Source organism: Sapajus apella, unplaced genomic scaffold (genome assembly GCF_009761245.1).
Source record: "Sapajus apella isolate SASKATOON/1434 unplaced genomic scaffold, GSC_monkey_1.0 scaffold50, whole genome shotgun sequence".
Lineage (NCBI taxonomy): Eukaryota > Metazoa > Chordata > Mammalia > Primates > Cebidae > Sapajus > Sapajus apella.
Window position 1 is genome coordinate 17,814,391 of NW_022436990.1, and position 26,893 is coordinate 17,841,283.

At 37.9% G+C, this 26,893-nt stretch overlaps 1 protein-coding gene and 1 long non-coding RNA gene across 3 annotated transcripts in view; both read left to right on the forward strand.

Moving 5' to 3' along the window:
* STXBP6 (syntaxin binding protein 6) overlaps positions 1-26,893 on the forward strand; it is a 253,830-nt gene that overhangs the window by 209,156 nt on the left and 17,781 nt on the right. The window contains exon 5 of one of the 2 annotated variants that reach the window (XM_032242662.1): positions 1,024-1,310. The exons of the other annotated variant lie outside the window; for it this stretch is intronic. Within the exon in view, the coding sequence (XP_032098553.1) occupies positions 1,024-1,070 (47 nt within the window). The 3' untranslated portion in view covers positions 1,071-1,310. Of the gene's footprint in view, positions 1-1,023; positions 1,311-26,893 lie in introns of those variants that run through there. 2 annotated transcript variants of the gene reach the window in all.
* LOC116526336 lies at positions 8,688-26,428 on the forward strand. The gene is made up of 3 exons (XR_004258102.1): positions 8,688-8,783; positions 8,867-8,870; positions 26,417-26,428. It is a non-coding gene; the product is annotated as an uncharacterized LOC116526336 (long non-coding RNA).

Here is a 26,893-nt window from a genome sequence, read left to right on the forward strand (position 1 = left end):
ACCCCTCGCCTATGGGTGTGTTCACCATGCTGAAAGCTCTGTAGACCCCATCATTTAGGTGCTTTTATTGGGGTTTCATTACCTAAGTATGACTGATTAAGTAATTAAGTCATTTGTGATTGACTGTATCTCCAGCCTCTCTCCCCTCCCTAGAGGTGAAGATGAGAGGGTAGGGGTGAAAGTTACAACCCTCTAATCTTATGGCTGGTTTGGCAGTCAGCCCCTAGCCTCCAAATGTCACCTCATAAACTCAGGTATTTTTGAAAAGGGCTCATTACAAATAACAAAAGATGCTCCTCTCATTCCTGTCATGCAGGGAATTCCAAGTGTTTTAGGAGGTCTGTGCCAGGAACTAAAAGCAGAGACCAAATATATATTCTTAGTATGTTACATGTTTATAAATACTGTCTTCCTGGTAGGATGTGGTATGATGTCATTAAAAAGAAAAAGGTTTTGAATACATGGATCTGGGTTTGAATTTCTGGTCTGTCACTTACTGGACAGAGCAGGTCTGTTACTGGTCTGTGTATGATTTCTTAAACTGCAAGCTTGACTTCCTCTTTTTAAACAGAATACGAATGCTTACCCTGTAGGATTGCTGTAAGGATTAAACAAGATCATGTATAAAACATGTAGCACGGTGCATAGGGAGTACCATGGAACATCGTGAGCACTCAGTGGGAGCTTATAATTAATGTCTTCTTTTAGTCCTGTCTTCCTGTTGTCCTAACTTCCCTCCTGTTAAGGGAAATTTGTATAGAATCTAATTTCTCACTGGACACAGGAGATAATGGAAATGGAGAAACATGGCTTTGAGTGTCCCTTAGGTTGGATACAGTAGAAATGTAGTTGCCCACATTTATATATTTTTGTATTTATATTTTTCTTATCTTCCAGAAAAAAAGCCAGTGAATGCTAATAACACTGATAGTCATCATACTAAATTCCTACCATATACCAGGGAATTTATTTTTAGTTTACATTTAACTATAAAAAGGAGTTATTGTTATTCCTGTTTTACAGATGCAGAAACTGAGCCTCAGAGAGTTTATTTATCTAGCCTGAAATGACATCCATAATAAAGGGCAATCAAGATTTGAACCCAAGTCTAACTCTAGAATCTGTTGTTTCCCCCTTCCCCATTGAAGAGAGAAAATAGAAGAATTCTTCAAAGCAGATATATACTTAAGTTTTAGGATACATGTGCAGAACATACAGGTTTGTAACAAAAGTATACATGTGCTATGATGGTTTGCTGCACCCATCAACGCTTCACCTACATTAGGTAGTTCTCCTAATGCTATCCCTGCCCTTGCTCCCCACTGCCCAACAGGCCCCGGTGTGTGATGTTCCCCTCCCTGTGTCCATGTGTTCTCATTATTCAGTTCCCATTTATGAGTGAGAACATGCAGTGTTCCGTTTTCTGTTACTGTGTTAGTTTGCTGAGAATAATGGTTTCCAGCTTCATCCATGTCCCTGAAAATGAGAATGACATGAACTCATTCCTTTTTATGCCTACATAGTATTCCATGGTGTATGTGCCACATTTTTTTTTTATCCCGTCTATCACTGATGGGCGTTTAGGCTGATTCCAAGTCTTTGCTATTGTGAATAGTACTGCAATAAACATACATTTGCATGTGTCTTTATAGCAGAATGATGTATAATCCTTTGGGTATATATGCAGTAATGGGATTGCTGGACCAAATGGTATTTCTGGTTCTAGGTCCTTGAGGAATGGACACACTGTCTTCCACAATGGTTGAACTAATTTGCACTTCCATCAATGATGTAAAAGTGTTTCTATTTCTCCACATCCTCTCTAGCATCAGTTGTTTCCTAACTTTTTAATGATCACCATTCTAACTGGCATGAGATAGTATCTCATTGCGGTTTTGCTTTGCATTTTTCTAATTACCAGTGATGATGAGCTTTTTTCATATGTTTGTTGGCTGCATAAATGTCTTCTTTTGAGAAGTATCTGTTCATATCCTTTGCCCACTTTTTGATGGGTTTTTTTTTTTCTTGTAAATTTGTTTAAGTTCCTCATAGATTCTGGATATTAGCCCTTTGTCAGATGGATAGATTGCAAAATTTTTCTCCCATTCTATAAGTTGCCTGTTCACTCTGATGACAGGTTATTTTTTGTTTTGTTTTGTTTTTTGCCAAAGCAGCTATGATTAATGCATGTTTTTTCTAAAAGTTCCAAGTATTTCTCCAACAAAATTAGAATATATTCTCATTTCATTAGCAATTAGTGTTGTTCTTGACATTGGGTGATATATCACAGTATAACATTTAAATTAAGGAATACACTTTCTTATCATTATTAAGTTATCTTACAGTTAAGCGCTGCTTGACCGTTCACTTTCCTAATTCTGCACTTTCTTACGATGTTTCAATCTATTTTCTTTTCCTCTAGAAATATATTTAAAAGTATATTACAATTCAAAAGTAAAATGTAATTTGATTTGTTGAAATTCAATATATACATAAACATTCAGTAACACACATGTTACATGAAGTGTGATACATTTATATTCCTCAACTCTTATATTCCTTTGTGCATGTTAACACTTACAGGCCAGCAACATGATTGGGTATTTAAAATGGAGTCCTAGGTAAGGCAAACTTCAAAAATAGAATATATATAAATTTCCTCTTTAAAAGATTTGGATAAATGTGATAAAGCTTTCTTCAGTGGTCATTAAGCAAGTAATTCCAAAATTATGACTCCCCTCTTTTAGGCCTATTATACTTCCCAGCTTTATCTACTAAAAACTGAATAAATGCATGCATAAATAACTGGATTTTTCTCTGGTTAAGATTAGGTAAAACTGCAGGAGTTTTAAGCTGTAATGCAGATAATAATAGATAAGGCCACTGAATTGCTGCGTCTTCTCGATCCTTTTTTTTTCTGTTAAAGTAAATTAAAATTTATCATTTGGGGCTATCTAATTTGGGTTAATGAGTAAATAAGAAAATCTGTCAGTAAGACATAATCATCTTTTCCTTTTGTTTGCTGATTTAAAAAAAAAAAGAGAAAAATAAGTATTACCTTTGCTCATCAAGGTATAATTTTGGGATTGTTGTTTTGATAAAAATGAATGTTTGGAAAATTGAATATTGGAGCAGTTTGGCATTGTAAATTTGTATTTTGAGGCTCCTTCAGCTCTGTCACATGCAAAATAGAGGAAATTAAAAAGAAATAGCCACTTTCAGGGAAAAAAAATAAGTATATCCATAAACCAGAATTATAACAGAATCACAAAATAGTTAGTAGGATTAAAGCTGTTGTCTTCTGGATTCCAGGTCTGGAAGGAAGAAGTCTGAATTCCATGCTATTATAGGAACTCGAAGTGCTCTCATGCAAAGCTTGGATATAGGAGACAGATTTGCTGCTTGGTACCAAGTCTTCTTAGCTTAAGAAAGGAGTTTACAAATATGCTGTGACCAATTGCTCCCTAGGGCAGTGACTTATAAGAATGCGTGTTCCAGAGAGGCAAGAGAAAACAAGCATAGTCTCCCACCCAAGACCTGGATCCAACTGGCCACTAGCCTGGGACTGGCTCGGCCATATCCCACATGTTATCCAAAGCAAGAGCCTCAGAACATTACTTTAAATCCTATTGTATCAAGGGCCAGAACAGGAAATAATAAAACTGTTACACACGAAGAAAGGGTCAAGGCAATGAGGAAAAGCAGGAAGAAATTAAAATCTCCCACTGAAGAATATTGTGCATACCAAAATTCTATATGAGAAAGCAAACAAAAATAACAATTGAGAATTGAATTCACCCCAAATGAAATGAAAGTAACAACAAAATCTGATAATGATTTAAGTGTATTTATGATACTCAAAAGATAAAGGAAGAAATTAGAAAAAAAAAATAAGGTGTTATAACACAGAAACTAAAACAAATGGAAAGACAAAGTAATAGAAAAAAGGATTCTGGAAATGAAAAATGTAGTCTCTAAAATAGACTTATTTGGTAGAATAAACTCTAGACTGGGCAAGGTCAAAGACAGAATTAAGGAATTATAAGATAATCATGAGAAATTCACCCATAATACAGTACACAGCAATGAAGAATATAAAGGATGATTTGTACATGGAAGATAGAACAAGAGGCTCCACCATTCGTATCATAGAAATTTCTAAAGAAGGTTTAAGAATGGTAGAAAACCAATATTCAAAAACATGATGGGTAAAACTTTTGCTGAATTGAAGACTCAGGTTAAGAATATCACCAAGTGCCACACTTGAAAATAAAACAAAACTTTACCTAGAGAAAAACATAATGAAATAGAACACTTGGGACAAAGGGAAAATATTAAAAGCTACTAAAAATACAGTTTTCCTGCTGTGGAAGAATAAACTGATGGCTTGTTCCCAGCAACAAGAGATGCCAAAAGTCAATACATTAATGTCTTCAAAGTTCCAGAAATAACTGTCAATCTAGAATTCGATACCCAGCTAGATTGTAATATAGACGTAAGAGAAATACAAAAATATATTCAGAAAAGCAAAGATTGATTATTCAATCCAGACCCTTGCTGAAAGAAATACTAAGTGATGTACTTCAACATGAAGCACAGTGAACCCAAAGGATAGGGGTGGGATGTAAGAAACAGTAATGATTGCAAATATGGTAAAAATAAATTGCCAAACTTAATTGTCTAATGATTATTTTAAAATTATTTGGAATGTTTTCTTAAAATACCTGGAGCTAAAATTTGAAATAAAAGAAATAAGGAATATATGCTCTATGTTCAATGGATAGTTAATCATGCTGAAGTTCATTCCGAGAAGGATAGCTACTGAATTAATTTGACTTTGACAGGAAAAAAAAAAGCAGTTACATTTGTTAGACTTCTAGTTTTAAAATGGTAGAATATAAAAAGGATATTCCCCTCTTGTCTTGAAAATTATCCAAAATTAGCTCAGAGAATTTAGGAATGCAAACTCTGTCTCTGATGAAATGAGTGTCTCTAATTACGAATTCCTGTATGGAGGGAAGGGTTGACAAACACAGTAAAGGTGAAGATGGATTCCCAGGAGAGAACTCTCAGACCTGTAGTCACAGATAAAGCCTAAAGCCCTCAGAATGAAATGATCCAAAGTGTGTGTCAGTAATCCCTTCTTTGGAACAAGGGAGCAGAAGCCAGGAAAGCTCTGGGAGTAATGGACCCAAATTGGCACAATGCTAAGACAAGCAAGGAAAGAAGGCTAAACAAAGAATCACACAGTCAAAGCTATATTGTCAGGAATCAATCTGTTGATGGAGTAAGGTGGAGGAAAGAATCTGAATTCCAAGCAACGTGTAATGGTACACATCTTGTTTAGGAAAAATACAGGCTCAAGTAGTCTCTGTCACATACACAGCCCTGCATCATAAGGAGATTGCCTGCTAGTCTGGAAAGTGATTGTCTTCCCTCCTCAGTAACATGAATCTCCTGCCAGTAGCTGTTCAGAAAGTGATAACCTTATCTTCAAATCAATGATAATCCCAATCAGCAGAGGTGGTTCCATCACTTACCACTAATATATCCTTGAGCAATTTATAACCTTCCTAAGCCAGGGTTTTTGTTTTTGTAAAATAGAGTAATAGTTCCTCCCATATATAACTGTGGGAAGGATTAAATAACATAATAGACCTAAAACACTAGGCATGCCTAAAACACTAGGCATAATACATATCACATAGTAAGGAGTCAGTAAATATTTACTTATCAACAAAGATCAGCCAGGTGGAATTCTCAGGGATGAGAACTGACTTGCCTTCCTTGTCCTCTTCCTCTCTAGAAGGCAGTGGTTAAGATCACAGATTCAGTAGCAAGAATTCTGAGTTCAAATCCTACCTATTTCATTGCCTACCATTATGACGTCAGCCAAATTATTTTTCTAACCTCAGTTTTCTCATTGGTAAAGAAGGGATAATAATAGTACCTATCTCACAAAGTTGTTTTGAGGATTAAATGAGTTGTCACAGAGCACTTCGAACAATGCCTGGCACTGAGTAAATACAGTACATATTATCTATTAGTACTTTTATTTTTCAAGAATTACAAGTCACACAATATACAAGATTACCATACTTCTTGGGTTTTTAGGGACAGACACATCAGGAGATATCATTCTTCAAACATACAATCAAAATTTGGCCGAATTTTTTTCAAGATATAGGGTATAATACCCTATGGCTCAGTTGTATATTCTAAATTTTGATTTGGAGAATATGGGATAGTATATCTACAGATCATGAACCAAATTCTCTTTTGCTCCTGGCTAATCCTTTTCTTAAGGTAGATGAACAGCATGTGTTGTATAAATTGGTGATGTGCTGGTACCAGCCAATTGTGATAACTTACCAGTTACGACCCCAGAGCAAAGATCCACAAACTACAGGCATTGGGCCAAATGTAGCCTGTTCTTGTAGATAAAGTTTTATACCAAGAATAATAGAAAGAAATTAGTAATGATATGGTTCCAGTCTCCATGATGTTTTTTGTAATTATGTAAAAGCTATTAACCTACAAGAAGATGGTAGGGAATTCCATTCCTTTCTCTTAGTAAGGGAAATGTCAGATTAGGATTTGAACAGCTTGCTGCTGATCTTTTTGTTAAGGGATGCTGTCAACACAGATATGTCTAAAATTAGAGATCAGAACAGAAGGAGGGCAGGCGGGGACAGACAATGCAACTTTCACTCACAATCACAGAACTCAACTCCCGTGCAGTTGCTTGGCCAGGCTCCCAGCTGAAAGGGGAGATTTTATAATGTTTCCAGCCTTCATTTTTATGGCCTGTTGGACTTTGTATGACCTGGGCTTTCTTTTACCTTTCTTCTTTAATGGTTTAGGTTTTTTTATTGTTTCATTTTCTTTAGCCTGGTTGACTTTTTAGTCTCAGCCTGTAGAAAGCATCACAATTTAAATCTGTTAGAAATGTTTAAATGGATAAGTAGAAGGAATTAAATGAGGAAGCACAGTTGAGTTGTCCATGCATATAGCTGTTTATGCTCAATCTTGTTCACTCCCCACAGAACATTTCTAAAAGGAATTAGCCTCTAGATGCTTAATAATACATGAAAGAGCCCTTAAGTTACTGGCCATTTTTTTAAATGTCCACATTTCCTTCAATTCTACAGCTACAGACCACAGCAGATATGTTGATGCTTATTTAAAAACCAGAGAAGCTTGCTGGGCAGAGTGGCACACACCAGTAATCCCAGCACTTCGGAAGGCCAAGTTGAGTGGATCACTTGAGCCCGGGAGTTCCAGACTAGCGTGCGCAACATGGCAAAACCTCGTCTCTACAAAAAATACATTCTTTCTGGCGGCCAAACTCCAGGAGATTGTTAGCCATTGTTCTTCCTTTCCAGTTGTTATTTCCAGCCATCCACATCTCACCAGGGCATGTCTGACACTTACCCTCCTTGGAGAGAACTTGCTCTGGCAGACATCTCTTAGGATGGGAAAGTGTAAGAGATATTCATACAGCTTGTCATGTTAGATCTGTATCCTAGACCCTTTTCATTAATAGTAGTATTATATGCCCTATTTATGTATTGACTCTTAATTTTTCATTTTGAAGAGATTAATTCTGCCCTAGCCCTTGCTGAAATGAGCACAAGTTCCTGTAGCAGAGCTCTAACTTGACTGTGGTGTTAGGTGTCCTATGTCTACTCAGCCCCAAAGTCCTGGGACCTGAGAGTTCCAACCTGCTCACACAGTTCCTCCTGCCCATCACTCCCAAAACAACAGGGCAACATTTCGCTGGCTTTTTTTTTTTTTTTCTTGCTTTTAACTAAAGCACAATGCACAAATGTGTCCACAGGAAGAACTTAACTTGTGATTATGCAACATGAGAATATAGTTAGGTAACAATTTCAGATTTCAAATAATTAATATGCTTCTACTCCCAAACTTAAATAGAGAAAGATAGATAACTACTAGCTTCTTAACAAAAGTAAGAATTTAAATATTTTGATGAAAATAGCTGTCTGTTGACTGAAGGTTGACCTTCAGTACATAGTTCTTAGACCACTTTTCATCTTTAAAAATGCAAATTGTCCTATGTTCCACAGAACTTAGGAATTTGTCCTATTTTCTTTCATCCTCCCTGCTGTTTCTACCCCTTGTTTTAGATCATTTGTGTCAAGTTACATTTATTCAGAATAAGCAAAGCATTCAATTACCTAAAAAAGGAATAGAAAAAATCACAATGCCATATATACTCTGTAACCTCTAATAATTATGTCTGTATCAGCTAACATATGAATTAAAATATTCATGTTCTTGATGTCTTTTAGTCCACAAAAGGAAATGATTACTACATTTTGTCAAACTAATGCCAATTTGATGATATGTTAAAACATTTAGCTTGCAGCTGCAAGTTAGTATGCCATATAAGGTAAGGCTTTAATTATAGCTCTATCCTGCCGTAAAAGTGCTTAATTAGACTCATGTAAAATTTTACTTGAAGCAGGATTTTTTCTGAAGATTTAAAGAATTAAGAAAAATATCTTTTTCCATTCATTTTTCTTTTTCTTTTGTTGATTTTTACCCATCCTGCTATCCTACTTTCTCCCTATTACGAGGACTAACATAAGGACAGTTTAGTCTGTCGATAGCTATCCTTTTGACTGGTTATTGATTTTCACTTTTTTTTTTTTTTTTTTTTTTTTTCACCAGGCTGGAGTGCAGTGGCATGATCTCGGCTCACTGCAACCTCCACCTCCTGTGTTCAAGCAATTATCCCTGACTCAGCATCTCGAGTAGTTCCGATTATAGGTGCCCATAATCATGCCTGGCTAATTTTTTTGTATTTTTATTAGAGACAGGATTTCACCATGTTGGCCAGGCTGGTGTCGAGCTCCTAACCTCAGGTGATCCGCTCACCTTGGCCTCCCAAAGTGTTGGGATTACAGGTGTGAGCCATCGGCCCAGTCTGATTTTCACTTCTGAGTTCTAAGTTTTCAAATTCTGTTTATCTTTTGTAGTTTGACTGGGTCTTGAGTGCAAAATAAATATTTTACACTTACAAAGTCTCTTTCTAATACTGAATCAAGCAGTACTAGTATTAAAGGCATATTGCCAATCATCTTATTAAAAATCAGTAAAGTACCAAAGTGTGAGTATGATTTCATACACACCCTGAAGACTATTGCTCATTAGCTAGTGTTGCCACTGGCTATCTTGAGCAGCTGTGAAAAGAGTGAAGTGAGAGCTACTGCCCTGCTTCTCCCTGCAGCTGTTTCTGGTCCCCTAATGGTCATGGTGACTACAGGGTGCAGTCATACTCGTTTGCAACATTTACCTTACTGTCTTCTTGTTCTTTTTATTTAACCATAGATATATTTTTAATATGAAGGGAAGTAGAAAATGGGTGTCTCCATCCACACGGCACAAGAGAGAGGGAAAATGGCACTATGGATATGGTTATTAACAGTAGCTATGGTACAAGTCCAAAGCAGAAAACTGGATATTTATATTAGTATACTAATCTATAAAATCTACGTTTTTTTATTTTAAACTACAAAATTAAATTTGATAGCACCTATTTTCTAATAGCACCTACTCTTTTATTCCTACGGAAGTGAGGAGAAAAGAACTTCTTAAAAAATAACATTTCATTTTTAAAAGGTAGAGAATCTGTGTTTATTTTTTATTTTAAATCAATATTCTGAAAATCTTTTAGTGGCTAATTTTATCCATTACATACTTCTAGGATGCATGTATGAAATTCCACCTGTCTCACCCTTATATACAAAAATAATGTCATTGACTTGATTTGTTTTAGTTAAATAAAACATTTTCAAAAGTGTCTTCTAAATCAGTGTACTCTCCTCAGATTGTGTTGAAATTAAGAATATCACCTCTTTTATTGGGCAAAACAACACTCAGTTATGCTTCAATGACAAACATGTCTCCAGGTCTCAGTGACTTAACAAATAAAATGTTATTTCTCCAACAAGATCTGTGAGTTTAGTGCCTCTCTAGGGCAACTTCTACATGGTGATTCAGGGATCCAGTTTGCTTGCTTCTTTGTCATTTCACCATCTTCACACATGCCTTCCAGATTCACATTAAATGGAAGAATAAAGCTGGAGGGCTACGTGGGATCTTCTATTACTGCAGCCCAGAAGTAGCACTCATTGCCTCTGCTTAGAGCCCACTGGCCATTAGTGGCCATAGAGCCCACCAATCTAACTACAAGGAGGTCTTAAATATATATACACTCTATGTGTTCAGGAGGACAAATAAGACACAATTTTGTGAACACCTAGCACTAGTTCTACCTTCATGTGTATCATAGAGGAAAACTCTTGAGAAGCACTGTTTGAAATTCTCAATCTCAAATCAGATAACTTGAATCTGATTTTATCATCAGACTCTGCCTTTTCCCCCTTTAGAAACCCATAATACTTAGTCTGCAAACAAATCATCTCTACCAAGCCCTTCTCCCCAGGAGTCTCCCTCAGTGTCTCTTAAAACTTCTTTTTCAACATAGGCATAAGCAAGGACTTCCTGACTAAAGCAACGAAATCATTTAGCAACAAAAGCCAAAATAGACAAATGGAATGTAATTAAACTCCAGAGCTTCTGTACAGCAAAAGAAACTAATTAAAGTGAACCAGGAACCAACAGAATGGGAGAAAATTTTTGCAGTCTACCCATCTGACAAAGGGCTACTATCCAGAATCTACAAAGAACTGAAACAGATTTACAAGAAAAAAACAAACCCATTCAAAAGTGGGTGAAGGATATGAACAGACACTTTTCAAAAGAAGACATATATGAGGCCAACAAATATAAGAAAAAATGCTCATTGTCACTGGTCATTAGAGAAATGCAAATCAAAACCACATTGAGATATCATCTCACGCCAGTTAGAATGGCGATCATTAAAAAATCTGGAGACCACAGATGCTGGAGAGGATGTGGAGAAATAGGAACACTTTTACACTGTTGGTGGGAGTGTAAATTAGTTCAACCATTATGGAAGACAGTGTGGTGATTTCTCAAGGATCTAGAAATAGAAATTCCATTTGACCCAGCAATCCCATTACTGGGTATATATCCAAAGGATTATGAATCGTTCTATTATAAAAATACATGGACACGTATGTTCATTGCGGCACTGTTTAAATAGCAAAGACCTGGAACCAACCCAAATGCCAATCGATGATAGACTGGACAAGGAAAATGTAGCACATACACACCATGGAATACCATGCAGCCATAAAAGTGATGAGTTCGTGTCCTTTGCAGGAACATGGATGAACCTGGAAACCATCATTCTCAGCAAACTGACACAAGAACAGAAAATCAAACACTGCATGTTCTCACTCATAGGTGGGTGTTGAACAATGAGAACACATGAACACAGAGGGGAGCATTACACACTGGGGTCTGTTGCAGGGGACTATGGGAGGGACATCAAGGGGCAGGGAGGTTGGAGAGGTACAACATGGGGAGAAATGCCAGATATAGGTGATGGTGGGATGGAGGCAGCAAACCACATTGCCATGTATGAACCTATGCAACAATCCTGCATGATCTACACATTTATCCCAGAACTTAAAGTATAATAAAATATATATATAAATCTCCATTCCCCGATAAAATAAAATGAAAAACTCTTCTTTCTCATTCCTATCTTGGCTCTTACAGTTCAGGCTATTCTCATCTTTTCATAGAATATTTACAATAGTCAAACCACTAGTACCTTAATTCCTCTCATTATTCCCACCCCAACCAGATCATCATTTCCTCAGCACTGTGTGGTCTTTCCACTTTGTAAGTTCCCGGAGACATTAGCTTCCGAATTGTGTGGTGTCTAAGAGTCACATACCTTAAAAAGTGTGAGGATTATTCATTCCTCAATAGCTAAGGATCTTTCCCACAGCAAGGATTATAAATGTCTTATAATGCCATTTATAATTGAAAACCCAATGAGTGGAACACTATATTTTTAAATAGGCAGAAATATTTATCTTTTTTTTTTCAGACAGATGTGGACCCTGATATAAGAAATATTTATCTTTTAGGTGTGATTGTTAACAGTTGAACCTGTAAGTTGACTAGAGACAGAATATACTAAAAGTTTATTCTCTCGAATTGAGTTTTCAGGCTGGGTGCAGTGGCTTACACCTATAATCCCAGTAGTTTGGGAGTCTGAGATGGCAGGATTGCTTGAGCCCAGGAGTTTGAGACTAGACTGGGCAACATAGCAAGACCTCTGTCTACAAAAAATTTTAAAAATTAGCTGGTTATGGTGGTGTGCATCTGTGGTTCCAGCTACTGAAGAGACTGAGAAGAATCCTTTGAGCCCAGTAGGTCAAGCCTGCAGTGAGCCATGATCATGCCTCCATACTCCAGCCTGGGCCACAGAGCAAGATCCTGTCTCAAAAAGAAAAAAAAAAATGAGTTTATAATCATGGATCGTTTTTCAAAGTGGTATTTAAACAGAGGAGGTGTGAAAAAACGTGCCTTCCTTTATGTTCTAAATGGAATAAACACAGGAAGAACTAAAATCTGTTTTGATTTTTACTCATTTCTGTGTCATCTTTTTCACACTAGACCATAACAATTTTGGAAATAGTGGTGTTTTTATTGAAAACAATTTTTCCATGATTATGTCTTTGATGGAAATTGTTTTAAATCCCTAAATTGAAAAAAAAGGCTGCACAACTGCAATTTTATTGACCATGTCCAGAAGTTGTTCCTTTCTGTGTGCTTATTACAATAGCACAACCCAAGATGAATGCCAAGGAAAATAAGGATTTAGGTGTAAATAGTAACCTCATCACGTTCCTTTTTTTTTTTTATTATTGCATTTTAGGTTTTGGGGTACATGTGAAGAACATGCAAGATTGTTGCATAGGTACACATATGGCAGTGTGATTTGCTGCCTTCCTCCCCTTCACCTGTATCTGGCATTTCTCCCCATGCTATCTCTCCCCACCTACCCACCCCCTTCCCTTCCCCATTTCCCCCCAATAGACCCCAGTGTGTAGTGCTCCCCTCCCTGTGTCCATGTGTTCTCATTGTTCAACTCCCGCCTATGAGTGAGAACATGCGGTGTTTGATTTTCTGCTCTTGTATCAGTTTGCTGAGAATGATGGTTTCCAGGTTCATCCATGTTCCTGCAAAGGACACGAACTCATCGTTTTTGATGGCTACATAATATTCCATGGTGTATATGTACCACATTTTCCCTGTCCAGTCTATCATTGATGGGCATTTGGGTTGGTTCCAGGTCTTTGTTATTGTAAACAGTGCTGCAAGGAACATTCATGTGCATGTGTCCTTATAGTAGAATGATTTATAATCCTTTGGATATATACCCAGTAATGGGATTGCTGGATGAAATGGAATTTCTATTTCTAGGTCCTTAAGGAATTGCCACACTGTCTTCCACAATGGTTGAACTAATTTACACTCCCACCAACAGTGTAAAAGTGTTCCTATTTCTCCACATCCTCTCCAGCATCTGCTGTCTCCAGATTTTTTAATGATTGCCATTCGAACTGGCGTGAGATGGTATCTCAATGTAGTTTTGATTTGCATTTCTCTAATGACCAGTGATGATGAGCATTTTTTTATAAGTTTGTTGGCCTCATGTATATCTTCTTTTGTAGTGTCTGTTCATATCCTTCACCCACTTTTGAATGGGCTTGTTTGTTTTTTTCTTGTAGATCTGTTTTAGTTCTTTGTAAATTCTGGATATCAGCCCTTTGTCAGATGGGTAGACTGCAAAATTTTTTTCCTATTCTGTTGGTTGCCAATTCACTCTAATGACCGTTTCTTTTGCCGTGCAGAAGCTGTGGAGTTTGATTAGGTCCCATTTGTGTATTTTGGCTTTTGTTGCCAAGGCTTTTGGTGTTTTGATCATGAAGTCCTTGCCTACACCTATGTCCTGAATGGTTTTGCCTAGATTTTCTTCTAGGGTTTTTATGGTGTTAGGTCTTATGTTTAAGTCATTAATCCATCTAGAGTTAATTTTAATGTAAGGTGTCAGGAAGGGGTCCAGTTTCTGCTTTCTGAACATGGCTAGCTAGCTTTCCCAACACCATTTATTGAACAGGGAATCATTTCCCCATTGCTTGTTTTTGTCTGGTTTGTCAAAGATCAGATGGTTGTAGATATGTTGTGTTGTCTCTGAGAACTGTGTTCTGTTCCATTGGTCTATATCTCTGTTTTGGTACCAGTACCATGCTGTTTTGATTACTGTAGCCCTGTAGTATAGTTTGAAGTCCGGTAGTGTGATGCCTCCCGCTTTGTTCTTTTTGCTTAGAATTGACTTGGCTATGCGGGCTCTCTTTTGGTTCCATATGAAGTTTAAGGTGGTTTTTTCCAGTTCTGCAAAGAAGGTCATTGGTAGCTTGATGGGAATAGCGTTGAATCTGTAAATTACTTTGGACAGTATGGCCATTTTCACGATATTGATTCTTCCTAACCATGAACATGGAATGTTTCTCCATCTGTTTGTGTCCTCTCTTATTTCGTTGAGCAGTGGCTTGTAGTTCTCCTTGAAGAGGTCCTTTATGTTCCTTGTTAGTTGTGTTCCTAGGTATTTTGTTCTCTTTGTAGCATTTGTGAATGGCAGTTTGTTCTTGATTTGGCCCTCTTTAAGTCTGTTATTGGTGTATAGGAATGCATGTGATTTTTGCACATTGATTTTGTATCCTGAGACTTTGCTGAAGTTGCTTATCAGTTTCAGGAGATTTTGGGCTGAGACGATGGGGACTTCTAGATATACAATCATGTCATCTGCAAATAGAGATAATTTGACTTCCTCCTTTTCTATTTGAATGCCCTTTATTTCTTTTTCTTGCCTGATTGCTCTGGCTAGAACTTCCAGTACTATATTGAATAGGAGTGGTGAGAGCAGGCATCCTTGTCTAGTGCCAGATTTCAAAGGGAATGCTTCTAGTTTTTGCCCATTCAGTATGATATTGACTGTTGGTTTCTCATAGATAGCTTTTATTATTTTGAGATACGTTCCATCAATACCTAGTTTATTGAAGGTTTTTAGCATAAAGGGATGTTGAATTTTGTCAAAGTCCTTCTCTGCATCAATTGAGATAATCATGTGGTTTTTGTCTTTGGTTCTGTTTATGTGGTGAATTACATTTATAGACTTGCGTATGTTGAACCAGCCTTGCATCCCTGGGACAAAGCCTACTTGATCATGGTGGATAAGCTTTTTGATATGTTGTTGCAATCAGCTTGCCAGTATTTTATTGAAGATTTTTGCATGTATGTTCATCATGGATATTGGCCTGAAGTTTTCTTTTCTTGTTGAGTCTCTGCCAGGTTTTGGTATCAGGATGATGTTTGTCTCATAAAATGATTTGGGAAGGATTCCCTCTTTTTGGATTATGTGGAATAGTTTCAGAAGGAATGGTACCAGCTCCTCTTTGTATGTCTGGTAGAATTCGGCTGTGAACCCATCTGGACCTGGGCTTATTTTGGGTGGTAGGCTCTTAATAGCTGCCTCAACTTCAGACCTTGTTATTGGTCTGTTCAGGGTTTCAACTTCTTCCTGGTTTAGGCTTGGGAGAAGTCAAGATGTCCAGGAATTTATCCATTTCTTCCCGGTTTACTAGTTTATGTGCATAGAGTTGTTTGTAATAATCTCTGATGATGGTTTGAATTTCTGTGGAATCTGTGGTGTTATCCCCTTTATCGTTTTTTATTGCATCCATTTGGTTATTCTCTCTTTTCTTTTTTATTAATCTGGCTTGTGGTCTGTCTATTTTGTTGATCTTTTCGAAAAACCAGCTCCTGGATTTATTGATTTTTTGAAGGGTTTTTTGTGTCTCTATCTCCTTGAGTTCTGCTCTGATCTTAGCTATTTCTTGTCTTCTGCTAGGTTTTGAGTTTTTTTGGTCTTGCTTCTCTAGCTCTTTCCATTTTGACACTAGGGTTTCAATTTTAGATCTCTCCTTGCTTCTCATGTGGGGACTTATTGCTATATATTTTCCTCTAGAGACTGCTTTAAATGTGTCGCAGAGATTCTGGTATGTTGTGTCTTCATTCTCGTTGGTTTCGAAGAACATCTTTATTTCTGCCTTCATTTCGTTGTTTATCCAGTCAGCATTCAAAAGCCAGTTGTTCAGTTTCCATGAAGCTGTGCGGTTCTGAGTTAGTTTCTGCTTTCTGAGTTCTAACTCAATTGCACTATGGTCTGAGAGACTGTTTGTTATGATTTCCGTTCTTTTGCATTTGCTGAGGAGTGATTTATTTCCAATTATGTGGTCAATTTTAGAGTAGGTGTGATGTGGTGCTGAGAAGAATGTATGTTCTGTGGATTTAGGGTGGTGAGTTCTGTAAATGTCTATTAGGTTTGCTTGGTCCAGGTCTGGGTTCAGGTCCTGGATATCCTTGTTAATTTTCTGTCTGGTTGATCTATCTAATATTGACAATGGGGTGTTAAAGTCTCCCACTATTATTGTGTCGGAGTCTAAGTCTCTTTGTAAGTCATTAAGAACTTGCCTTATGTATCTGGGTGCTCCTGTATTGGGTGCGTATATATTTAGGATCGTTAGCTCTTCTTGTTGCATTGATCCTTTTACCATTATGTAATGTCCTTCTTTGTCTCTTTTGATCTTCGTTGCTTTAAAGCCTATTTTATCAGAGGCGAGAATTGCAACTCCTGCTTTTTTTTGCTCTCCATTTGCTTGGTAAATCTTTCTCCATCCCTTTATTTTGAGCCTTTGTGTATCCTTGCATGTGAGATGGATTTCCTGGATACAGCGCACGATGGATTTTGGCTTTTTATCCAATTTGCCAGTCTGTGTCTTTTGATTGGGGCATTTAGTCCATTTACATTTAGGGATAATATTGTTATGTGTGAATTTGATACTGCCATTTTGATGCTAGCTGGCTGTTTTGTTCGTTAGTTGATGCAGATTCTTGATTGTGTTGATGCTCTTTACCATTTGGTATGTTTTTGGAGTGGCTGGCAGTGGTTCTTCCTTTATATGTGTAGAGCCTCTTTCAGTAGCTCTTGTAAAGCACGTCTGGTGGTGATGACATCTCTGAGTACTTGCTTGTTGTCAAAGGATTTTATTTTTCGTTCACTTATGAAGCTTAATTTGACTGGATAGGAGATTCTGGGTTGAAAGTTCTTTTCTTTAAGGATGTTGAATATTGGCCCCCACTCTCTTCTGGCTTGTAGGGTTTCTGCTGAGAGATCTGCTGTGAGTCTGATGGGCTTCCCTTTGTGGGTAACCTGACCTTTCTCTCTGGCTGCCCTTGGTATTTTCTCCTTCATTTCAACCCTGGTGGATCTGACGATTATGTGCCTTGGGGTTGCTCTTCTTGACGAATATCTTTGTGGTGTTCTCTGTATTTCCTGGACTTGAATATTGGCCTGCCTTGCTAGGTTGGGGACGTTTTCATGGATAATATCCTGAAGAGTATTTTCCAGCTTGGATTCATTCTCTTCGTCACATTCAGGTACACCTATCAGATGTAGGTTAGGTCTTTTCACATAATCCCACATTTCTTGGAGACTTTGTTAATTCCTTTTTACCCTTTTTTCTCCATTGTTGCCTTCCCATTTTATTTCATTGAGTTGATCTTCAACCTCTGATATCCTTTCTTCTGCTTGGTCAATTTGGCTGTTGAAACTTGTGCATGCTTCGCGAAGTTCTCAGGTTGTGTTTTTCAACTCCATCAATTCACTTATATTCCTCTCTATGTTGTGCATTTTCGTTAGCATTTAGTCAAATATTTTTTCAAGGTTCTTAGTTTCTTTGCATTGGGTTAGAACATGTTCTTTTAGCTCACTGTAGCTTCTTATTACCCACCTTCTGAAGTCTGATTCTGTCATTTCATCACACCCCTTCTCCATCCAACCTTGTTCCCTTGCTGGTGAGGAGCTGTGATCTTTTTTAGGATTAGAGGTGTTCTGGTTTCAGGTGTTTTCATCCTTTTTGTGCTGGTTTCTTCCCATCTTTGTGGGTTTATCCACTTGTTGTCTTTGTAGTTACTGACTTTCAGATTGGGTCTCTGAGTGAACTTCCAGTTTGTGGATGCTGAAGTTACTTCTTTTTCTTAGCTTTCCTTCTAACAGTCTGGCCCCTCTGCTGTAGGACTGCTGAGGTCCACTCCAGGCCCTGCTTCCTGGGGTATCACCTGCAGCAGCTGCAGAACAGTAAGGGTTGCTACCAGTTTCCTCTCCTGCTATCTTTGTCCCAGTATGATGCCTGCCAAATGTCAGTCTGTTCTCTCCTTTATGAGGTGACTCTTTGGATATACGGGGGTCAGGGAGCTGCTTGAGGAGACAGTCTGTCCTTTATTGGAGCTCAACTCCTGAGCTGTGAGCTCCGTTGTGCATTCAGAATTGCTGGGCAGGTACGTTTAGGTCTGCTGCAGCAGAACTCATAAACTCACTTTTTTTCCCCCCCAGGTGCTCTTTCCCAGGGAGTTAGGGCTTTATTTATGAGTTTCTGTTGTGCTGCTGCCTTTTTTTTTCTTTCAGGGCTGCCCTGCCCAGCGAGGAGGTAACCTAGTCACTTTCTGCCTGCAGAGGCTTTGCTGAGCTGCCATGTGATCTTCCCTGCAATCCTGTTTACTTGGGTGTAGTTAGAACTGCCTTGGCAATGGTGGCCCGCTTCTGTTATGGCGGACTCTCTCTGTAGTAGCTGGTTGCCTTGGCAATGGCAGGCTGCCTCAGCTGTGGTCAGATTGCCTCCATAGTGGTAGAGTGTCTCAGTAATGGCAGACGCCCCTCCCCCACAGAGCCGGACCATCACGGGTTCAGCTGTGCTTGCTGTGAAACTCTCAACCCAGAGCATTTTCAATTACTGGGTTTTTTTTGGTTTTTTTTGGTTTGGGGAAGGGGTGGGACCAGCCGAGCCTGATCACCTGGCTCCCTGACTCAGAGTCTTTTGTTGTTGTTGTTGAATGGTCGACTGTCTCCCAGTGTTCCAATCGCCTGTTGAAAAGGCGCCGGGATCTCCCGTGCCGTGACTCAGCCGGCTGAAACAGCGGTGCTGAGATTCCTGGTGGTTTTTTTTACCTAGGAATCTCCCGGCCTGGCTCGCTATTTCAAATGAATGGGTACCTCTGCCATCTCAGGGCTCCAATCGCCAGCTAAGAGGGCACCCGGACCAGTGTCTTTTGTACGGAGAACCGCCACACCAGGGCATGGGCAAAGGCAGCCATGAGGGCCAAAACAGCCATGCTGGCGACCCGTGGAGCTACTCCGCCTGGGAATCTCCTGGTCTGTGGGCAATAAAAATCCATCTGGAAATGCAGCGTCCACTCACACTCTGCACTTTCACTGGGAGCTGCAATCCTGAGCTGTTCCTAGTCGGCCATCTTCCCCCGATTCCTTCATCACATTCTTATAAAACCAAATATATCTTCCATTCTTTATCAATTCACTAGCCAGTCAACATACCACTGTTGTACACTTACTAATTTATAGATGTTCTTCTTGGAGATAAAAAACAAAGGAGTTACTCCTGCAATCAAGAAGCTCCTTGTTTATTGAGCTGTACAAATAAGTCAACCAACAATCTTGATGCATTGCAATAAATGCTCCATTAGAGAAATGCAAAGGGTGCTAGGGGAACATAGGTAGAATACCTCTCTTCCACCTCAGGGAATCAGAACCAGATTCCTACAAGAGGAAAGGAGTGTGCAAGTGCTATGTTCATATCCTTGGTGGAACTACAATGTCATGAAGCTGGGGTGAATGCAGATCCACTCCCTGTGCTTTCAGATTTCACTTCACAAGGTGAACCTCTAAGAAACCATGGAAACTCTCATGGTATAAAAAAGAATGATGTTTGGCGTCAACCAGACTGGAATTCAAATCATGACTTTTATCACGGACAGTGTAATTTTAAGTGAGTTTCTGAGTTTTGTCATTTTAAGAGAAAAATAATGGCATCTATCTTAAAGAGTAGCCATTAGGAGTAATGGAATAAGGGATGTAACGTATTTAGCATCATTCCTGGCACATGGCAGACACTTAGCAAATCATAGTTTCTAATAATAGTACAAATGGGAATGTGTTGCATTTGGAACCTTGATAATAGACACCAGATCTACAGTTGGTCATTCTTTCCTTTGGTTTGTATCTTGTTAATATGAATTGAAAATGTTTGTGTTTAAAATTATTCAGTGTGGATTAACTCCTCTATGTAATTGATAGTAATTTGATTCCATCGATGATAATTGTAGTGGATTTTAATGACCGGTTGGCAGGAGTTTTTAGAGCATTCTTCTTGGGAAGTAAAATGTGTCACAGGAATTCATTAGTAACCAAACAAGATACATTAAGACCATAGAGTGACTAATGAATAGTCATGATACCCACTGGGATTTCATATCAATTTCAAAATTGATACCAGGGAGAGGGTAAAAATTCCCCTACAACTCTCAGCCTGGACAGAAATTGGACTTGCGTAGCATAGCTGCTCATTCATACCAGATTCCCAATCTGTCTATGAGGGAAGATTCTCAACTTTACATTTAACAAATTAAAACAAGAAAGTAAGTGATTCTCAAGCTCATCTAGATGCCAGGACAAGACAGTCAGAAAGAGAAGCTGCAGTTCAGCTGTCTGCCGAATTCTGTTTTCCTTGATGACAATGTCTACAGCAATAATTGACCCAAACTTTGAAATCTATAGATTTCCTGATAATGAAACCAAAGCTACATAGCATTATATATTGAAATCATAAACTGGTATATGTGTACATGCTCACTGGGGTGAAGTTCTCCAAAATGTAAGAGTAGTGCTTTCAAAGGGAAAGTGAGCACAGATTGTTTTAAGGAAATCTATTGCCAAACTATCAGCTTCCATGTATTTTTTTTTGCCCTGAATTTTAGAGAATATTGAAGCAAAAGGCTTGAAGACCTAGAGTAAGTTGAAAACCTCACTGAGCTCTAATTTAGCAAACGTGGCTTCTAGGCCAGCCCTCCTATTACCTTGGGTGTGACCTGAACAAATCCTTCATTTGCCCCTCTGACCACAGTTTTCTGTCAAGGAACTTGATGACCCCTAAGTTGCTTTCCAATCTAAAACAATGGGGGTGTGTATTTATTTTTCATGAGGAAATCATATTACATTCCCAGAGAACTTCATGACTTCATGACATTAGATTTGAGATAGAATTTGAATTTGATTGAGATAAACTATGAACCAATTTGGGCTGGACACATCCTAAATGTTGCATACATATTTTCTTAAATCGAAGAATACCATAAATTCACTTTTCCTTGCTGTAAAGGATAGTAAGCCTCACACCTCATTCCCTACTCCTAGACATTCAAACAACTTAACATATTATTGTTTTAATCCAACACCATTTAATTTTCCATCCTGTGTTAATAAATTAGACTTAGCGATCTATTTCTCCTTGGCAAGCACTCTCTATATTTTCCACTCTTGTTATTTCTTATTTTAAAAAATTTGTTACTTTCATGCACCAGCCACATAATGCATGTGATATATGGTCCTGTACTCTGCTTGACATCAAGTATGCAAGTGGGGATGAGACACAGTCAAGGAAATTTTTAAAATTAAAAGTCTAACTGGCTAAAAACACACTTAAATTGATAACTACAATATAATATATTAAAATCAGTCATAGAAACATGAACAACATGCCAAGGAAACGAGGAAGCACAACCTTCTTTTTAAATTTTGGTGAAGTTTATCTATTTTTTTCTTTTGTTACCTTTGCTTTAGGAGTCTTATCTATGAAACTGTTGCTTAAACTAAGGTCATAAAGATTTATGCCTATGCTCTCCTTCTAAGAGGTTACAGTTTAGCTTATCTATTTAGGTCTTTGATCTATTTTGAGTTGTATATGGTGTAATGTAGGGCTCCAACTTCCAACTTTTTCGTGTGGATATGCAGTTAGTTGTCCAAGTACTAATTGTTGAAACGACAATTTTTTTCCATTAAATTGTCTTAACACTCTTATAGCTGCTGCTTTCATATATTTTCCTGACTTAACTTCCATTGTGCCAAATTCACCTTGCTTTTCAGTTTCCTTAGCAGGTCCCTTTACCTTCACCTTACCCTAAATGTTAAGATTCTTAAAGATAGGATTTGCAAACCCCTTCCCTTCTCTCTTTCGTGTTGCTCCCTACAGATGATCCATTCCCATTTTCTCTTTACGCTAATGACTTAGAAATTTTATCTCCATCCCCAGACTTCTCTGCAGAGCTTCTTATAGGAATATCTATTTGCCTTATTGACTCCACTTGGGTATCTCATAGAAAACTTAAGCATACGTAACCTTATCCAAAATGAAATACTTGATTCTCATATATTTTCACCCTCCAAGAAAATTTGTTTTTCTCACAGCTTTTTTTATCTTGTAAATTGCACCACTGTTATCTAACCAATTGCTCAAACCAGAAGCCTGAGATTCACTCAGTATTCTTCCTTTTCCCTCACCTCTCATATTCCGTCTGTAAATATATATCTCAAATCTTTCTATGCATCTCATCTCCACTGACATCATCCTAGTATAAGCCACCTTTATCTCTTCCTGAATTATTGCAATAGCTTTTAACTGTTCTTTTTTCTAAACTACCAGCAGAGTAATAATTTCAAAGATGATCTCAGTCTATATTACCCCTATTTTAAAACACAGCAATGGCTTCTACTTGCACTTAAGATCTCTCATTACCATGTTCTATAAGCCCCCATCTAATGTGCTTCTTGCTTAGCTCTCTAATCTCTTCTCAAGCCACTTTCCTCCTTCTGTGGCCACACCAGTGGTCTTTCACTTCCTAGAACACATAAAGGGTTTTTCCCCTTTCAAGCCTTTGCACATGAACTTTTTCCCAGCTTATCTCCTCACACACAGCTTATGTCTTCAGACACAGCTTTCAAACTGATTCTAAGTCAATCCCTCTTCTCTTCAATATACCATCACAGCACAGTGTTTGTTAACAACCTGAAAAATTATTGTGTTTCAGCAATTCAATTTTTGTATCATAACATATTTTTACACATACACACCCCTATACATATTTTTTTTAACCATAGACACCTGCCTCCTGTTTCTAGACTATAAGCCCAGTGCCAGGCGTGGAATGGGGACAATGTGTGTAGAGAGTGTGTCTACTTTGCCTACAACTGTGTTCCCAGCCTGCTGATGTACCTGTTGCAAATAATAGATGACCAAAAAAAAAAAAAAAATAGTTCAATGAATAAACAAACCAGCGGGAAATGTAAAAGGTAGAATGACATCTGATGAGTATGAATTACCAGGTGATTATGGAAGGAAAGTACATCAATTGTTGAGTAACCAGGTGTCCACAAAGTCTCAGAGACAAGAAAAGAGATGTATGTATAAAGATACTGATTATATTCCTTGGAAACTGATGGGATATATACATGGAAAGAAAACACTTTTATTTGCACTTTGTTTCATGCTCAGTTTATTAAATATTTCTACTAAACATAATTTGGAAAGTCAAATTTTCTTAAACTTTTATAAACATTGTTTATGAAACTTAGTTCATAAAGTTCCCTTAAACAATTTAAACTGCAGTCACAGTTTAATAGGACTGATTATTTTGGCTACTTTAGATACTTTAAACAGACAAGCCATATGTAAAAATAACAATTGCAATACTTAAAGGAATATTATATTTAAACCTGTAATAAACTAGCAATACCATAGGGGTAATTTCTCTCTTCATTATTTCCTTTCTTCTTCATAGATCTTTCAAATTTAATCAGAGTGCTTATTTTCATATTTCCTGAGTCTAGAGGATTGAGTTGGCATTCAGTTGATTTTTAGTGGGGGCACAGAGCCTGGTTTCTTCTCCCAAGGTGATTCAAACTTGAGTCCCTGAATATCTCACTGGGTCTTCATGTGAACTTCATGTTTCATCTCGGTAGTACTGTTTAAGCCTATATTTTTCACATACACCCAGTGATTTAAACTGGGTGGATTTTCTCCCAAAATAGTGCATCCTTTACTTTGCTTGGTCAACATTACATAATCCTCTACCATGTCATACTTGTGCATTGCTCTGGTATATTAGCGTTATTGGGAACATACAGATGCCTTATTAATATCTTATTATAATTTGTCAAGTTGTCTAGAAGTTTCTTCCCCTGGGAGGTGCAATCTGATCTGAACAGATATCCAATTTTCCTTTTTTTTTTTTTTTTCGTTGTACTTTAAGTTCTGGGGTACATGTGCAGATTTTGCAGGATTCTTGCATAGGTATACACTTGCCATGGTGGTTTGCTGCCTCCATCCCCCCGTCACCTACATCAGGCATTTCTTCCAATGTTATCCCTCCCTTAACCTCCCCACCCTCCAACAGACCCCAGTGTGTGATGTGCCCCTCCCTGTGCCGATGTGTTCTCATTGTTCAACACCCGCCTGTAAGTGAGAACATGTGTTTGATTTTCTGTTCTTGGATCAGTTTGCTGAGAATGATGGTTTCCAGATTCATCCGTGTCCTAGCAAAGGATGTGAACTCATTATTTTTGTGGCTGCATAGTATTCCATGGTGTCTATGTGCCACATTTTTTTTATCAAGTCTATCATCGATGGGCATTTGGGTTGGTTCCAGGTCTTTGCTATTGTAAACAGTGTCACACTAAACATACGTGTGCATGCGTCTTTACAGTAGAACCACTTATAATCCTTTGGGTATGTACTCAGTAATGGGATTGCTGGGTCAAATAGTATTTCTATTTCTAGATCCTTGAGGAGTCACTATACTGTCTTCTACAATGGTTGAACTAATTTAATTTCTAAAGAGGAGAACGCATTTACTACTTTGGAATGCATCATTGTCATTCTTTCTACCTAGTGGATATATTTGACCATTAATGCTCATCAGTCTTTTCTGTAACGTTCTACTCTTTCTGAAATTCTTTGGCTTACTTGTAGTTTTCTGTATTTGCCCATTGCTACTCAAACACATAAAGACAAATACATATATTTGTATGTAGATAAATACTGCAACAAAATATGCAGATATTTTAATACTTTTTAACTAATTAAAATAAATCAAACATCCAATTATAATCAATTTTGTTTTGTGTTTCAACTTATTTTTGTATATTTTATATTAACTACCTTGTTTATCATTAAGAAATCATGGCTTCCACAAAGTCATATACAATGTATAATTATTGTGATAACTTTTATTACTATTGATGTTCTAAATACCACATCAGTGATCTTGCCCAGTGATCTCCTTTGAACTGTTTTCTTTTTCATTTTAGCGCTGTCCCTATCATCTTTAGAGGTAGCCTTGCTATCTGGCAATAATAAGGTATTTCAGGCCTGTTTGAGTCTTCCTTGCCCAAAGGCTTGGAATCTGCTGTTTCTCAAAGAACTTTGCTTTCTTCTAGCAGAAAATATTGCTAGACACCAAAATCTGAGTGCAAGGTTTGCATGTCAGTAATGATGCTGAAAAAAAAGAAAAAAAAAGCTACTGCTGATGTTGGAATACCCTTAGAAACAGAACTGGATGCAGTGTTCCTTGTTAAGCTTTTTATTCACATTGATTTTTTTTTTCAAATTTATTATATGGTTTACATAGTAAGAAAACTGGTAAAACTTTAAGGATTTTCTATAATCTGTCAAGAAACGGTGAGGCAGTAGATAAAAGTTGGGGGTCCTGCAGAGGTGGCAAGCAAAGAGCCTGGAACTAGATTAAGAAAGGCCTTCTTGATTATGTTGTATTGTAGATGAGCCAGCATAGCATGGAAATTAGAAAGTGGTGTGATCAGGTTAGCAGTATAGAAAAAGGATCAGGTACTAGAGAACTTAGAGACTGGTGGCAAAAACAACATTCAGTCTGTTGTCTTTGTCCAGTAAGACTGAAATAAAACCTAAAGTACCATAGGTGCTAGAAATAATGTGGTGGGCTAAGTGAAGAGCCCTTGATGAGGGAGAATGTCCTGGATTCCATGAGCATTTTGGTGTGGGATATGATGGAGAGGTTAAGAGTCAGGTCACCTGAGAGTGGAAGACTGGGTGAACAGAAGAGCCATTAACTGACACAATGAATTTAGGAGGAGTAGGTCAGAAGAAGGGCAGGAAGGAAAAGATTGGGTTAATATTAAGGTTTTTTAAATTTGTGAAGCAGACGAATATAGACGGTGTCTGGCACACATTTGTTCTGCAATAAGTGACAGAATGAATCAGTTATTATTAATGATACAGAGTACATTGAGCTCATACTGCACTACTAGCCCTATGCTAAATATATATTTCATTAACTTCTCACACTAGTTCATATGAAAAATAAGTACTGATTGTTTGTTGTTTGTGACAAGGTCTGGCTCTATTGTCCATGCTGGAGTGCAATGGCTCCATCTCAGCTCACAGCAACCTCCACCTCCCAGTCTCAAGCCATCTTCCTACCTCAGCCTCCAGAGTAACAGGGACTACAGGCATGCACTGCCAAGCCCAGCTAGTTTTTGTATTTCTTATAGATATGGGGTTTCTCCATGTTGCCCAGGCTTGTCTCAAACTCCTGAGCTAAAGTGATCTGCCTGCTTCAGCCTCCCAAACTGCTGAGATTACAGGCATGAGCCCCCACGCCCTGCCAAAAAAAAAGTGATATTTTTTATTGACATTAAACCAGTGGGAAAGCATAGGCTAATGGAAATTAACTTATCTCAGGCCACATAGTTGGTATTTGGCAAAGTCAGGCTCAAGCCTCCTGTCTGATTTTGTATCTCTAATCAGGAAAGGAATGAAGGAAGAATCAAAGTGATTGGGGCAGTGGTGAGGTGGGGGGGTGTGGATCAAGAAATAGTGTTTTAGAAGCCAAAGCCAAGAGAAAGAACGGCCTTCAGAAGTAATTATGTGGCCTTCAATTTGTGGTCCCATGGCTAAGTGGAGGAAACTTAAAATAG